General features: G+C 40.9%; 1 protein-coding gene across 1 annotated transcript in view; it reads right to left on the minus strand.

Moving 5' to 3' along the window:
• bbg (big bang) overlaps positions 1-16,687 on the minus strand; it is a 203,297-nt gene that overhangs the window by 26,696 nt on the left and 159,914 nt on the right. Inside the window, exon 3 of the mRNA XM_065217503.1 lies at positions 435-840. Within this exon, the coding sequence (XP_065073575.1) occupies positions 435-840 (406 nt within the window). The remainder of the gene's footprint in view (positions 1-434; positions 841-16,687) is intronic.

Here is a 16,687-nt window from a genome sequence, read left to right on the forward strand (position 1 = left end):
TTGTTGTGTAATCGTAATTTATCTTTCTATTATTTGCTTTTGCATTCCCAACTCAAATTAGGTTCAATTTGTTAATAGCAGGTATGTTTTGCTCAAACATGACTTCGCATCTATTTCATCTATTCATTCGTTGAAAAATCACAGAAAATCTGTAAAAAATCACCGAACGTTCAGCTGTTGAGATTTCGGTAAAATTTCACAAATTTCAGTGAAAAAAAAAAATCTTTGTGTGTAAGTTTGAATATTGCCACAAAGAAACAGACAAAAACCAACGGTTACCTAAATCCTTCCCGTTGCTACTCATTGTAACTTATTGTATATTATTCCATTACGTGATTCAATTAATTCATCGATCAAATTTTATAACCCAACCGCTGACAACTCCCCCTAGCATCTTCGATAACTTAAGTACAACAACAAGGACGGCAACCTACCTGGAATGTTTATCTCCTTTGGCCGCGATCGCTACCGCCGCCGCCGCCATGGTCTGGGCCTGTGTGACGGTCATACCGTTCGGCGTGGGTTCACTGAAGTTCGGTGGAAACTCATGCCCGTCCGGTGGCAGCCGTGAGAATGCCGGTGGCGCTACTTTCGTACTACTGTTGCTGATGATGATCCCCCCTCCGGTCGACTGGTGCACGGTACTGGCAATGGCGGTCGCTGTCGTCGTCGTTGTCACCACATTGTTCAGCTGGTCCATAATCGTGACAGTCTGGTCGACTCCTTGGTCGTTGTCGATGTCGTCGTCGTCGTCGTTGGTGTTGCTACTGTTGTTACTGTTGAGATGGTGGGCACTCGTCAACGGTGCTACTGCTGCTGCCGGGGAAAAATTGGTTGGTTCTGCAAAGATGAAAAAGATCGGGAAGATGGGGTGAGACACGGTGAGTCCATTCAATGATGACATGAGAAATATGAGCTGCTATTAATTTTAATTTGTTTTGCTTAAGAACTAGATTTCGCGCGGTTGGGACACACGATTCGATTCACGATTATACGGCTCCGTTGCACCACCCAGTCGGGCAGCGGAGACTCGCGTGGGAGATTGATCATCAAAGCGATCAACGAGAGAGGTGATGGGTTTCAATTACGCGCTGCCAGCCATATGACGAAAAACATGCGCATGTAAAGTAACTCACTTCACTCCCTCGTATGACTCAATAGCTTGTCGTTGTTGTTGTCGTCGTCGGTCATGCATGTGGCACGTATGACACGTCCCTCTTTGATCGATCTTTGTTCAGATACAGAAACTGTAACTGGCTTGTTTGTTTGAAATTCTTGGAATCGGTTAGCCAATCAACGGGCGCGCTCAAACGTCACCGATCAATTGTTCCCATGCATCTGATTTTATTTACGGGAATCTTTGATCTCCAGTTCAGCGCAAATTAATAATTCTTCCATTTCAGCAAATGGTGCCGGACGTAAACAAGCACTTGGCTAGAGTTGGCCTAGCGTTAACTATTTCTCGAGAATTTTTTTTTGAGAAGATCACACCACCAGCCACCGGGAACCGGGAGACCACAGGCCATGGCCATCTACCCGGATCCGCGCTACGCTTTGATCAATTATCGAGATCCGAAACCGTTCAATCAACTCTTAAAGTACGACGGCGCGCGGATAAAGGATGAGCAACCCATCAGCAACCGAAACAAGCGAAGGAAAACCGGGAGAAAATAAATCAATAAAGCTTCTTGATAACTAACTTTAGGCCGCCCCTGGCCTAAACGGCTTTGTCGGTGCGCGTTCTCGTTCCGGACATCATCGTTTAATCTAGAGCCAAGCCAAGATCGACGACCCATGCGGACGACCACCTCGTAAATGCGTGACCTGACCTCTTAACTTTGCGCACTTCTTTCCGGGGGCCCTGGATGAATGAAAAGTGAACTTTGTTTAACCCGTCCAAAAAGGGTGGAGTCATCGTGCGTTGGGAATATTGATTGTATCGATTTTCGATGGGTTTGTTCAGGCTGGGTTTTTGATCGCTGTCATGAGAATCAGGTTGAACAATAAAGGTACAGAGGAAATTGAAACTTTTTTTTTTCTTGCAAAATTGAGGGATGAACACGTGATTGCTGCATTCGATGTAGTATGGAAAGTTATTTTCGAAGAAGACGGGTTCATTGTGGATCAAATTGAAAGGTAAATGATGAATGAGACAGGCAGTGGAGGTTTAATCTAGTGGGTCGATTGGATGTGGAGTGATAAGCATCCCTTCGCCAATCCGACAGTCAATAATCCATACAACCCGGATTTCACAAATACAATAAATTTGGTGTGTTCATAGTGTATGGGTCATCCCAGCTCAAGTCGGTACAGAAACTTAATAAGTTGTGGTCGATGTCACCGATTTGAGTCATACTTGGCCAAAACGCTTATATTGGCATTCTGAACAAACGCCTTTTTATTTTGCTTTAAAGTGCCTACATCCTTCTGGGCTACAACCCTGGATTTTCGAAATTCTTAAATATTTCAACTTTCAGAAGAGATTGCTCCACTACCAATTAAGCTATTCGTGATCTTAATACGTCAATATGAAGTTTTTTTTTAATGTAGATTCTTATAGTTGTACTCTTATTTTGTTTTTGTCATAGTAACTACAATAAACAGACTGATTACGTTCATGAATGGAAAGTGTGTTTTCAAAAATGAAAAATTTAACTAAAATAAAAAAAAGCATTCTTGCTCGTGAGATTGTATCTAAAAAATAAATTAATTACTCTAATAAGGGCATTAGTCAAGTAGCAGCTGTCATCCACAACTGAAATTTTATATACCTGCTAATCTATCCGATTTCATCGTACTTCTAAAGCACAACGTTTTGGCTGTATCTCATAGGAACGTATTTTTCGTTTTTTAGGATCACAATTAAATTATGGACAGAAGTAAATAAATGAGCTAGTTATGATTTCAAATAATGAGAATCCTGCCCAGAACATGTGAAAAATAATATAACAATAATATTGTGCCAGGAAATCAAGAAAAAATAAAAAATATTAAATAGTATTGGTCATATCTAAAAAAATATTTGTCCAAATCATATTCCCTTGAAAACATATAACATATATATAGTTTTCCAAAGTGTGGTGAAAATTTGAGCCCGAAATGTTCAACTTATTTTTCCTTTATTGTTCTAAGATTCTCAACGTTTTTTTTTTTGTTTTTCTTGATATTAATGTAACTGCTCTTCAGTTATCTTATTTTTCCCAAGTACTCGAAATTTCTCTAAAGTTCATAAACCTCTAAACTTAACTTCTTAATAGTACTTTAACTATTCATGTTTGTATACTTCATCCGCGAAGTTAACGGTTTACATAGTTGGAGATGCTTAACGACAAATATCAGACTTATTATTAGACTTAGATTTTTATACGATAGATGAAGAGATGAAAGTATAGAGTTGATAGTTCCGTTAGAGTACGGCAGTGTGAAAATTGTATATAGAGAGTAGAAAGCGAGCAAAGGTCAATTTTGATCAACCTGATTCGTGCCTTCGTCAAAATTGACCTTTGCTCGCTTTCTACTCTCTATATACAATTTTCACATTGCCGTAATCTAACGGAACTATCAACTCTATACTTTCATCTCTTCATCTATTGTATAAAAATTACCACCTTTAGTGTGATATTTGTAGCTAAGCATCTCCAACTATGTTTTATTTATTTATTTATTAATTGTAATTCATGTTGTCTTAATGAATAAAACTTAGATAATACACAAAAAAAGCAACAGATAAACAGATTACAAAAATAATCACAATCTTCTCAATCGGTTTCGAAATTGGTTCGATGTTTCTCCGAATTCAAATGCTTCTTCCACAGCCGAGAATGCCCGAATCATCGCAGACATTGGCTCATGGTTTCCATATGCAGTCCGATGTAATCTTGGTTGTAGTAAGGATGATTGCCACAACATCCTTTGAGGAACACGGAAGTTTAATTGAGGGCAGTCCACATCGTCATTTAAAAGTTTCGCTACAAATAAGGCTTGTTGCATTTTTCTTCTGTGTTCCAACGTATCCAGGTCCAATAGCATGCATCGGTCTGCATAAGGTGGTAAATTCATTGGATCGCGCCACGGCAGGCTGCGCAAAGCCAACCTCAAAAATCTTTTCTGGACACGTTCTATTTGGAGATTCCACACTAGCTCATATGGAGACCAGACCACAGATGCATTCTCAAGTATGGGCCGAACTAAAGAGCAATATAGTGCCTTCAAGCAGTGAGGGTCTTTGAAATCTCGTGCAATATTCAAAATAAATCCCAGTTGACGATTCGCCTTAGAGATGATCGAGGAATAGTGAAGATTGAAGGTCTGGTTTGGGTCCAAAAGAGCACCAAGATCAGTCATACGTTCTACTCTGCGAAGCGTTACATTGTCAATGCCTTAGTCGTAAAGGATTGAACTCTTAGCGCGGTGAAACGTTATCACTGCACACTTTGGAACGCTGATGATGAGCTTATTGCGACGGCACCAATCCACAAACAAATCTAGCAGAGCTTGAAGACGAATCCTCAATCGAGTGAACTATGACGTAAAGCTTAAGATCATTTGCATAAACGAGCTTGCATTTAACTCCCAACAAAGCTGCTACATCGTTGAAGAATAACGAATACAAAAGTGGACCCAGGTTACCAGAGGTGCTGGTAAACGTAGAAGAGACACAAGATCCTAGTCGTACTCGAAGAGTTCGTCCAGTCAAGTAGGAATGTAACCACGACCTAAGTTGCTCAGACGCTCCTAGTCGGGAAAGCTTGCATAACAGAACCTTATGGTCGAATTTGTCGAATGCGGCTTTCAGATCAGTATATATGACGTCGACTTGTGCCTTATCCTCCATGCATGTACTGGTGAAATCCAAAAGGTTAGTAGCTACCGATCTACCGGGAATCAATCCATGCTGGTCAGTTGAAATGTAGTTCTTTGAGCGATTCAGGACAAATTCGCTCAAGATGATCTCAAACTGTTTGGATGCTGCCGAAAGACTGGTGATACCTCGATAGTTCTTAATATCCCGTTTATTGCCAGCTTTGAAAACCACAATATTGGGAATTTTCCTTGCTCCAAGGATGCATTAAATATGGCTGCTAAAGGTTCTGCTAAGGCAGCTGAGCAACGGCAGAACACCTCTGCCGGAATTCCATCTGGACCAGGAGAGAGTGAGGTTTTCAGTCTCCTTGCTGCTGAAAATACCACATCCCGAGTTACTTCGAATGCGCTCAGTTCCACTATGTCACTAGGCGTATCAGAGGCAGCAGATTCAGCTTCAACGTCACTTGTCATATTTTTATCAAAGGCAGATGCAAAGTGTTTAGCAAACATCTCACACGCTTCGTTAAGAGAAGTGGACTCTTTCCCATCGAGTAGCATGTTGGACGGTATACTCGAATATTTTTTTTTTGCTGTTGACAAAGCTCCAAAAATTTCGGGGGTTACGCCGCAAATTCCACTGGTCTCTGAGGACGTGTGATTTGTAAAAGGCACTGCTATTTTTAATGTAAGCGATACTGGCACGCTTGAAGTCACGCTTCGTGTCAGCTGTTCTGTGTCGACGTAGTTTTCTCTGGACTGCGTCATGCTCACGCTTCAGCACTCTAAGCAGAGGAGTACTTCAAGCTGGGATAATTGGTCGTCTTTTGACAGGAACATTTGATTCCAACCAATGTTGAATAATGCTACAAAAACGCACAGTCATCTCATCAACATCAATGCATTCAAACACATCGGCCCAGTCTTGATCAAAAAGATACTGCAGTAATGAGACATAAACAATTTTCTTGAAGTCTAGAAGCCCTGTTCTATCATCCACGTTGCAAGCTGGGTGAGATGGTCAGTCAAGTAGAGCAGGTAGCGACAGAATTAAGGAAGGATTAATAAATAAAAAAGCCCTAATTTCATGGGAACTTCAGTGGAATCCTTAAGGTTCACGCACATTTTAACCATTGGTGATCCGTTGCAGCAGCTCATACAGCTTGACAATTGATTTGGCTGTCACTTTCCGGCAACGTATGACTAATGGATGCAACATGCGCGTACCGTTACGGTTTATTAAACTAACCAAAAAGTCTGGATTTTCCTAAAGATTTTGAAATTTTCCTGGAGTTATCGGAACTAACCATCTTGAAGCTCTTGGAACTTTTTTAATGTTTCCACAATTTTCGCCAAGTTTGCCCTGAAATTCTTGAAGTTTCCCTTAAGTTCCCGATGTTTTCAAAATGTTCTTGGAACTGCTTCAATGTTCTATGTTTACTATCGGACGGGTTTGGGCCGAAGCGTCTCGAAATTTAATTTAATTTTGTCCACAGGTGGAGTTCATGGTAATATGCACGATAAAAAATTTCAAAAAATTCCGGGTGGTTAATTTTCCCGGAAAAATTTACTTTGAAAACCCATAACTCATCAACCAAGCATTGTAGAAAGAACGTTAAATAGTAAAATGATAGTTAAATTATCTCAGTAATCGATATTGAATATCATCAGAGAAATGGTTTCGCGAAAATTTTCACGATGGAGGAAAATCACAAGCAAAATCAAGAAAAAAAGCATTGTCAAAGTAGTTAAATTTTTGTCAGAGTAATGATGTTGGTCATGCTTCAATATTTCGTATCTATCACTGGTGAACATTTCAGAGTGGTGTCTCTTACCAGTTCAGAATAATGACCAACAAACTAACAGCCTGGGAAATCTGGTTTTTCTTGCGTGTTTCCGCCACCGTGAATATTTTCGTGGAGTTGTTTTATTAAATTATATTTGATATCGATTGCTGAGATAATTTCCTTATCATTTCAGTACTCAGTTCATCTGGAAATGTAGTACTTTCCACCCCGATTTTTTTTTTAATTTCATCCATTCATTCAACCCTAAACTCATAAGTCTTGAACGCGCAAAAATTGGTCAACATCATCTTGGTGTATTTCTGTTAAAAGTGCATTAAAAAACCTGAAATGCTGCATTTGAAAGTTGAGTGTATGTACAATGGTTCCTATGATGAGTTTTCACCGTTTGCTCTCCAGTTTTCAAAGTGACGTCCAAGCAAGAGGAGCAGCGTGTCAAAATTTGCTCGTACAGCAAGAGAATCCGACGTTCTCACATGTGGCCAAATCAACCGTGACAAACGTTTTAAAAGTGTTCGGGGAGCGTTTGTCGACCGCCAGAAAGCCTGGAAGCGGCGGAAATCGTAAACCGGACGTGGCAGCGACGACGAAGAAGGTGGCGGTGAAATATAAGCGGAATCTTAACCTCTCCATCCAGGACGTCGCTGGCAAGCTCAATGTCTCCCATACTACTGTGCAGAGGGCCAAGAAAAGAACCGGGTTGTCGACGTTTAAGAAGGTGAAGGTGGCGAACCGAGATTACAAACAAAACACGTCAGCAAAGCAGCGGTCCCGAAAGCTGTATACGAATCTGCTCACAAAGTTCGACTGTGTCGAAGACGGATTTCAAGCAGGGAAGGTGGCTGAATTTTTCAAAACCATTAAACTATCGAAGTTCCTGAAAAAAAATGTCTCGGCTGCTACCATTCCTAAAGCAACATAATAGACCTGTGCTGTTCTGGCCAGACTTGGCGAGCTGCCGCTATGGGAAAAATCAATCCAGTGGTAAGATGCGAACAACGTGGTTGTGGTACCCAAAGAACACAACCCTCCCAACAGCCCAGAACTCCGCCCTATCGAACGGTCAAACGGAACATAAAAAAAAAAACTAATATATTCATGGAAAACGAGCAGCAGTTTAAATCTAACTGGCGTTCGGCGGCGAATAAGGTCGATGAGACCACTGTGAAAAATTGAATGGAAGGGGTTAAGGAAGGCACAGCAGTTTGGATTTGGCAAACCAAAAGAATAAACGAACATTTTTTTCTTTAAATATATGAATTGAACTACCCAAAGAAAAATAGGAAGATTTTTGTGATATGTATTTTGATTTTTTTTGTCGACCAATTTTTGCGCGTTCCAGTCTTTATTTCCAGTTATGAACAGGTCATATTTGATTCTGCAACATGTTATGTATCAATTTATTGTGCATGACTCAAATCATATAAACATTATTGCTAAAGATACCTTATTATTTGTCACAGCTATTTCATTCAATTTATCTTACATCGATGACAACAAATTGAGAAGACTGGCAACTCTAGCATCATTAATGGGACAAATGCAGTAACGTTGCACTTAAGCAAAGGAGAAACCACCCGATAGAAAAATGAGAAATGCGCTAACTTCTCTTTTAAGTTTATTCGCCTAAAGTTTTAAAAAATATAGAATTTATTCTTTTATTTTTATTTCTCTCAGGGAAAAGCCTGTTTAAATGTCACTCACTTTCGAATACCTTTTTCAATTAGGATGAAAACTTATTTTTTTTCTATAAACAATTCAATAACTGTAGCACCTTCCAGTGAGCGACGCTCTTTTAAGGAAGTGAAGAAAATTCTGAAAATAATTCTGATTGTGATTCCAAACAGAATATGATGAGTATTCCAAAGACATTCCTACAAAAGCAGGAACTCCAGGTGATTTATGATAGTTCCATAATTTGAAGCGAATTTCAAAGTGAAATCAGTATTAGAAAAATATGGAAATCCCGAGCTAAGCTAAAATTTAAAATCCCCGAATTGAAAAAATGTTGAATATCAAAAATAAATTGCCTCCTCTCAAAAATAATTTGCTTAGAAACCGGGCGCGAAAAAGAAAAAGTCGTAATGTTCATGGTTGACGCCCAATACGCCTCTACCTGAAGTTTTTGGAACTTTGTTTAATTTTACATAATTCTTCTATTCTTATTAAAACTTCCCTGAAATTTATGGAATTGCATTAAAGATCTCTTAACTTGCATAAAACTTCCCAGTGGACTTCCATGAATTTCTAAGAACTTCGGTGATGCGCCCAATTTTATTTAAGTTCTTTTATCCTCTTTGGACTTCTTTAGGCTTCTCTGAAATTTTCGAAAAAAAAATTGAATTTTTTTTCCCATGAAAACCCCGGGAGATTGAAATTACCAAACACAACAACTTTATGGGTTTCTTTGGCGGAATGCAGAACAGAGAAAATCGATTAACAATGGGTTTCGATGAGCGCTCGCGTATACGGTCGGGAGGAAAGTACACCGCACAGATAAACAAAGTACGATCACCCAGCTTGATCGACGTCCACACCTGCTCTAAGCATTATTTTCTAGTAACCTCGCTTTAAACCTAGAACTTTCAGCCACCAAAACACCTCCACCTTTAACTTCGAAATCGTCGCCGAACACCTGACGAGAGAGCATGCGAGAATCCAACCATGTCTCCGTGAGAACAATGATGTCGTAGCAAAGATCCGAGGTAGTTACGTGAAAATCGTCGACATCACAGTTGATACCACCGACGTTCTGGTAGTAGACGGATATCTCATGCTGGTAGTTGGCAGGACGGGTGAATGGACATGATGTGGCAAGTGCGTCGTGATGATCGGGTACGGGTATTAAAAAAAAAAAAATTTTCGGGTTCGGGTCGGGTACGGGTATCTAAAAAAATATATGTTGGGTTCGGATCAGGTACGGGTCGGGTTCCTACGACCAGGTTCGTCTTATGATCGATCGCATTGAGTTGCAGAACGAAACAGTAGTTGCTGCTTCTGACCGACCACAGCCGTTGCCAAAGAAGGCTAAAATTGCTGACGAGGATATAGATTCAGCAAGCGACGATTAAACTGAAAACACTAAACCAGTACATGAGCTTGATCGATATCTGAAGTACCATTTTACATGTGGGTTTTTGTGGGATAACAATTGAAACATAAATTTAATATTTTATCTTATAATGTCTTTCAGGGTCTGAACTTGATATGTCTCGAATGGAAGAATTTGTAGCAGAAGATTTCGATGTGGCTAAATTTTGACGACAGCAAAGTGAAACCTATCCGCGTATCTCAAAGCTTGCTTTGTGGTTACTTGCTATTCCAGCTTCATCCACTTCGGATTAGAGATGGGCGATCCGCTCCCGAGCTGTTCTCTAGACCCGATTCTCTAAAGTGAGCTGATGACCCGCGGTTCATTTTTTAGGAACCGTAGCTCATCAGCTTACTGATATCACAAGTCTAAACCATTCAATCCATCACTCATAGCGGAACTTTTCAAAAAGGGACTCATTATTCCACTTACGCATTGAACAGTCACCGCGTAAACCAAGACGCAACATATGCCAACTGATCGACAGCACCAACGGTAGAAGCAAACTTCCAAGCGTCTGATAGGAGAGAGAGAGAGAGAGAAATATGTACATGTGCTACACGATCTTAATTTTCTACTGGTATTATCCAATTTATTTTTGTACCCGGCTCTTATAGTTGATGTTATTCCTCCAGCATATCCGGAGTACTTTGAGATTTGGGCATAATTGATTTTGTAAACAAACACATCTATCGCCGATTTCTCGTAAATTGAAACTCAATCTCGCGAACAAACCATACCAAATGATAGAGGATTCATATCTCTACCTGTTTTTTGCCGTTAATTTTTTAGATTGAGCTTTAATTGGCGAGAAATCGGCGATTGTCGTGTTTGTTTACAAAAGCAATTACGCCCTAATCTCAAAGTTCTCCGGATATGTGCTCTCACCTCTCCTCCCATCATTCTCTGGGGGAGCGGAAGATACGCACAAAAGCAAATAACCGAAAAGCGAAATGCAGCTCTCCAGCTTATCAGCTCAGCTCCAGATCCGGATCATCGACTCGAATGATTCACTGGGAACTGTTTAGGATGACAACTCTCGGACCCGTCCAGCTCTCGGACCCGTCCAGCTCTTCGGATCTTTTTTCTCTCTCGATTCTTCACGATTCAGCTCCGGATCCGGATCTGAGCTGATGAGCTGGAGCTGATGCCGAGAATAGTGAGAGAAATTATGCTGGAGAATTAACATCAGAAATAAAATTTGAATGTAGTCTGGATTGCATAGCTTGGGAAAAGCCGTAACATCGTGTGCCACGATGTCAATTATATCATCGCGTGTGACATAGGTCTACGCATACATTTTTTTTTTTTTTGTTTTACTGCTATGATGTTGGCACATTTTGCGCGCATTTTGGTTTACGCGATGGTTGATCAGTATTATTATCTTTTTCCATTGAAAAGTACAGTCATGTTGTAAGGTACGGATTCGTTGGTTTAGACTACTTTTACAAGTTTATGCAGTTTTAAGCACTAATTAATTTTCCGATTTTGAATTTGTGTCATAATTTCTAAAATTCCAATGTGATCTGAAGAGCTGTTCAAAAGAATCGACTCCCTTTAGTGAGCTGGATGGGTTTTATCTACTCAGCCAGATGAGCTGTTTTGCCCACCTCTACTTCGGATGAGCGAACGTTTTCAGTGACCGTAGCAACATTAGACGCTAGAAGAACAGACCTCTCACCGGGAACTTTGAGTACATTGACATGCGTTCACATGAATAAGCGTTTTTGGCCTGCCGGTTATTAATGTTTACTCTCATATTTACTCCTTTATTCTGGAAAATACTGAATACGAACTCTGACTCGAAAATAAATATGTTGTTAAATAGTCTTAATTTTTGAATAGCATTTAGAAAATTTCAGTTTTAGCTAGATATTTTGGATCGGGTTCGTGTCGGGTACGGACGGGTATTGAGATTTATTAAATTTAATCGATCGGGTTCGGGTCGGGTACGGGTAAAATAGTTTTCAATTTACACTCAAGGCCGAGACGACTATGCTGAGTGCTGGCGACTTAGGCAGAGAAATCGGGGGCTTCCATAGTGCCTTCCACGATGCGTCTCGGTGGTGATGGTGGTGATGGTGGTGGTCCAGAAGCAGTAGAGGTAGCGTTTCGTAATAACGGTGGGCAAGCAGGTCCGTTGTCGGGCAAAACATTTCGGAGAACCCCCAAAAGATCGCGTCTAGTGAAAACATCCCGTACTAGAACATCAGGTTGTCTATCTCGTGCCCGAAGGAAATCGTATAGCTCAGATCTGACGATGCTCAGCACAAGACCAAATAATGTGATCTGCGTCCTGGTAACCATGTCCACATTCACGGAGATTGTCCAACACTGAGCGTTCAACGAATAGTGATTGAACATGAGGCAAGACAAGTTCGTATTTGTTGATATTTTTGTTACATTAAATATTATTAAAAACAAACATATTCGTAGAACGAGTATTGCTCACCACAAAAAGCTCAATCTGTTACAAGTATATGGTTTTGAAAATATTCTAATTTTTCTAGTGATATTTAATATTTGCAAATATGTATAGGATGTTTTGGTATTTGGCCTTATTTTGATGACGAATGATATGAGATCAAAGTTGTTTAAAATTAGCAGAAAAATAATCCATATGTGAGGAGGATCTTACAAAATCGGGAAAGCCCTATATTTGTTATTTTATGTAAAATCACTTCAGATACCGTCATTCTGAACTGACACATTCAATTTAAAACAGATTCAGCGGATGATGAGATCGTATGGAAAATTAGTTGCATAAATCCACCCCATAAACTGCCTACCATTTGAAAGGTCCTATGGTGCGCCGTGTGGGAGAACATTCGTTGCTACACATTTTTGCCACAATTTAAGACCTGCTTCATTGGAATATTCATGAGACTTTTTGTGTATGCAGAATACTCAGATACTCCAGGATAAATTTAACGAAACATTCTTTACTCAATTTATGAGCATTAGATAAATTGTTGCGAAAAAAGCCATATAAATTAGAACGGCGGTGTGTGACACCTTTTTCGGCACCACCGTTCTAGTTTGCCTAATTTGTGCCGGTTCGATGGAAACACCGCTATTCTAATAAACATGTCCTCCAATTTAACGGTTTGATCCATTTTCGTTACCCAAATGTTGGGAAGATCGGTGCCACAGATGTTGATTTTTTTTTCAGGGCTGTTAATTCAATCCTAGCTTATTGCACCTTCAAGTTAAACACAGTTGTGTATCATGCAATGCACAAAGTGTTCATACCACACTTTCCGGGTTGCACTGTGTCACTGTTCTATTTTGCAACTTTTACCACCACGTCGGCTTTCCATCCCTGGGGAGCGAAAGCGAGAAAGGCTTACATAATCCGGTTGGTTTTAGGCTCTCTGTGCGTTGCTTCTGCTCCGGAATATATGAACAACGGTGGTGACCAAGTTTATCTTCGGGTATTCTTCCTCCCATTCTCTGATAGCTTATGGCCAAACACAGTTTCCAGTATCTCGGCATACAGTAACCGGTCAACGGTGTGGTGCGGTGGTGCTTGTTACTCTAACCGACCGAGATGGTGATACTTTTGCACCGCTCTGGCAGTGGCAATAATGTCAAAACTGGATTTTTTTTTTTTTGAACTTAATGTAAAGAGATTTCTGCGAACATGAAAATAGTGTTTGATTACGAACCGTTTTCAACGAATACCGAGACATTTTTATAAACCTTTTGTAAAAAGGTTCAAAACAAACTGGTAGCTCTTCCAGATGATTTCGAGAGGAAAGGTTGATGTAGTAAAAAAAAACTGTTAAATAAGATGCCACTTAAGTCATTCATCCCATCATCGCACCCAGTGTGTAACACATTATCCCATATCACCTCGGCTGGCCAGAGCTCGGTGTCCGACGAAAATAAGTGAGAAAGAGAAAAGTCAACCTTCCCCGTGGTCATTGCTATAAATAAGCGCATAAGAACGCTCCGTTACGGAAGGCTTTCGCGGGCATCCTCCCTTCGGCATTCCCCATTGAACTCCCCCCCCCCCCCCCGCTGAGCCCATGTGTTCAGCGAAATATGAACTGGAAACGGGGCTCAACAGCAACAACGGTGAAGCAAAATAAAACTTCGACAAAGCCAAAACAGAGCAACGAAACACGCGAAAACATAAAACGTTAAAACTTAAATCTACTCCGCTTAGCATTGATTATATATTTAATTTATTTGTTGTTTTTATTCGCGTTGCGTTCCGTTCCGTTCGTTTCCATCCGATTTTAATCCATAATATTCCGAGCAGCGGAGGCAGCGGGAGTTCAACGACTTGTTTCGCGATTCTCTTCTCCGATTTTGCAGATTTTCTTTCGGTTTTTTTTCCCGCGACACTCACACGACCATACACAAGAACAGAAAAGAAAGTTGTTTCTACTAGAAGCTGAATAGAACATTCCGCTGTGTGTGCAAAGCGTGCTGGGCGAACTGGAGTAAACCAACATGGGCAGAAAAGTCACCTTTGCGACAGGAACGGGGACTTGTGCCGAGCACGACCGGGAGAAATATGGGAAGGAATTAAAACTATATTAAAATTAATAACCATTCTTTTTTTAATATCGATCAGCGGAGGAAACAACCGCGCAAGCGTTCTGGAACGACCAGGACTGGTTCTGAGCATTGTCTTTCGCAGCACAGCAACAGCAGCTGGCGAGACTTGGGTGGCGGAATCGTCTTATTAATATTGTCGCTCCGGTCGCTTGGGGTTCGAACCCTGGGACACAGAACATTGGAGCTCAGTGTCATTGGGTTGGTTGTTTGCCTTATAATTTCATTATTAGTCCCGCACAACGCTAATCGAGTGAGCGAAAGGAGGAAGTCTACCGCGGGTGGGTTGCCTGCGATGAGTTATGGTCTGCCGCGAGTTATAATTCCGTTTGGCACATCAATATTTATACAAATTACGATAATTTGTGCGGATGTTCCGTGGAGGATTAAGTTGGTAGAATTTATGGGGCTTCGAACGGGACCACCCAGCAGGGGTCGGTTCTTAATACTTTGAGACTCATTAACCGAATTTCGGAAAGTTCGATTAGCTATTTGGTCATCGACATACGAATGGGACACCAAATTTCAATTCGGATTCAAATCGGACCGGACTATTAATTTTAAGATTAAATAAACATTTAGAGCATGGATTCTCAAATCAAGGTATGTTTATCCTCCCTGATTTCCGTTTCATTGCTGGTACCAATCATTAGAACTAAACTGCCTACAATCGCATATCAGTCCCATCTGGATTTTCGTAAATTTTGATAGAACAACGCTACCCACTATCAATTGAAATCTAAAAATTTAAAAAAAAATTCTCAAAAATTTCGTTTTCGAGTTTTTTTTTTTGTTTATTCAAAGCGGGGATGTTTCTCAGAGTCTAAAACTATGTTAATCATCGATCGAGTTTCCACTTGCTGCAATTAAGGCCTCCACACGCTTCCAGAATGCACAGCATGTTCTAATAATGTAGTCTGGATCCATTTCTCTCCAGGTACGGGTCAATGTTTGTCTGAGGCTTGCTGTACTCGGGTGGCGTTTAGAACAGGCCTTGGCCTTCATGACGCGCCATATTGAGTAATCCAGCGGATTAAGATCGGGGCTGGATGGCGGCCACATATCCTTCGCCCAGAACGGAAGATGTTCCTGCAACCACTTCTGAGTGCGGTTCGAGGTGTAGCACGGAGCCCCATCTTGTTGAAATACAACATTTGGCTTCGGACCGTACTGTTCTTTGATCCACGGAAGAACATACTTACTTAAAATCCCGATGTAGACCTCCGTGTTGACCTTGTCGCCTTCTGGAATGAACACCGGGTCCATTTTTTGCCATCGGAAGCCACCAATCCAAACACCATAACGCTATCAGGATGCTTGGTCAGATACACGTTCTTTTGCTCGTCGGCCACGCCTTTTACCGGAAGAGAACTAATATACCGGTTGGTTCTGGAATTTGATACGGGATCGACGGTAAACATGCTCTCGTCGGTGAACAGGATTACCGGATTTTTTCGCTTAAGCAAGTTCAAGATTTTCTTGCATCGTTCGACTCGTAGCTCCCGGATGCGGTTGGTAATCATGTGAGTTTTTTTTCCGTGCCCTCGACTTCGCCCCGTAATCTTCCTTTAGGCTCTTCCGTGCCGTAAAGTCACTGATCCCGTTTTCCTTTGCCATTTTCTTTATTGAACGCACTGGATTCACCCGAATCTTCCTTTTCATAGCAGCGATAACCCGCGGAACCCGAGCTGACCTCGGACGACCTGTGGCCACCTTCGCGGATAGTTGTCCTTTCTTTTCTCAGTCTAAAACCCCTTTTGACGGGTCACCGGAGCACTCCCACGCCGATTGAAATGTCTTTTTGCGACATTTGCGCGTGGGACAAATCACGAATACACTGCCACTTCGTCATGGTGCAACTGTCAAACTAAGTAAATCATTTTCTTTTATACACCGTCTACTACGGTATGAGCTATAGATTACGTGCATGCAAAGAAAACCAAGGCGTTGTATGCACAGGTGCAACGGGAACCTTATTTGTACGATGGTGCAAACATTATCACGCATACGGTACTTTCAGATTATGTGATAAACTTACGGACTTTGATCATGAACAATGTGAAAACAACATCAAGTCAGTTTTTCGCAACAAGTAAAGTAAACGCATATCAGTCCCATCCTTAAATTCAATCGTCCAGAGGTGAAGTCACAATTATGCTTTCGAGTTGCCATATTATTCGCTGATATTACATAATATGCAAGCTTAAATGCAACTGATTTTAACATGAAAAAATCCAAATAAATTAACCTAACACTCATCGTAACTTCGACTGCCATTTTATCAATGCCTACGGTTTCCAGTAAAGATCCCGATCGAAAACAGTCGCCCATTGGCACTGCCCAAGCCGTCATTTACCCTAATTCTCTTTAAGTCCTTCTTAAAATTTAACTGCTATTAATTTTTCTTACGATTTCCATAAAA

Source organism: Ochlerotatus camptorhynchus, unplaced genomic scaffold, assembly GCF_037179485.1.
Source record: "Ochlerotatus camptorhynchus isolate MF236.1 unplaced genomic scaffold, CSIRO-AGI_Acam_v1.1 ptg000077l, whole genome shotgun sequence".
Taxonomy (NCBI): domain Eukaryota; kingdom Metazoa; phylum Arthropoda; class Insecta; order Diptera; family Culicidae; genus Ochlerotatus; species Ochlerotatus camptorhynchus.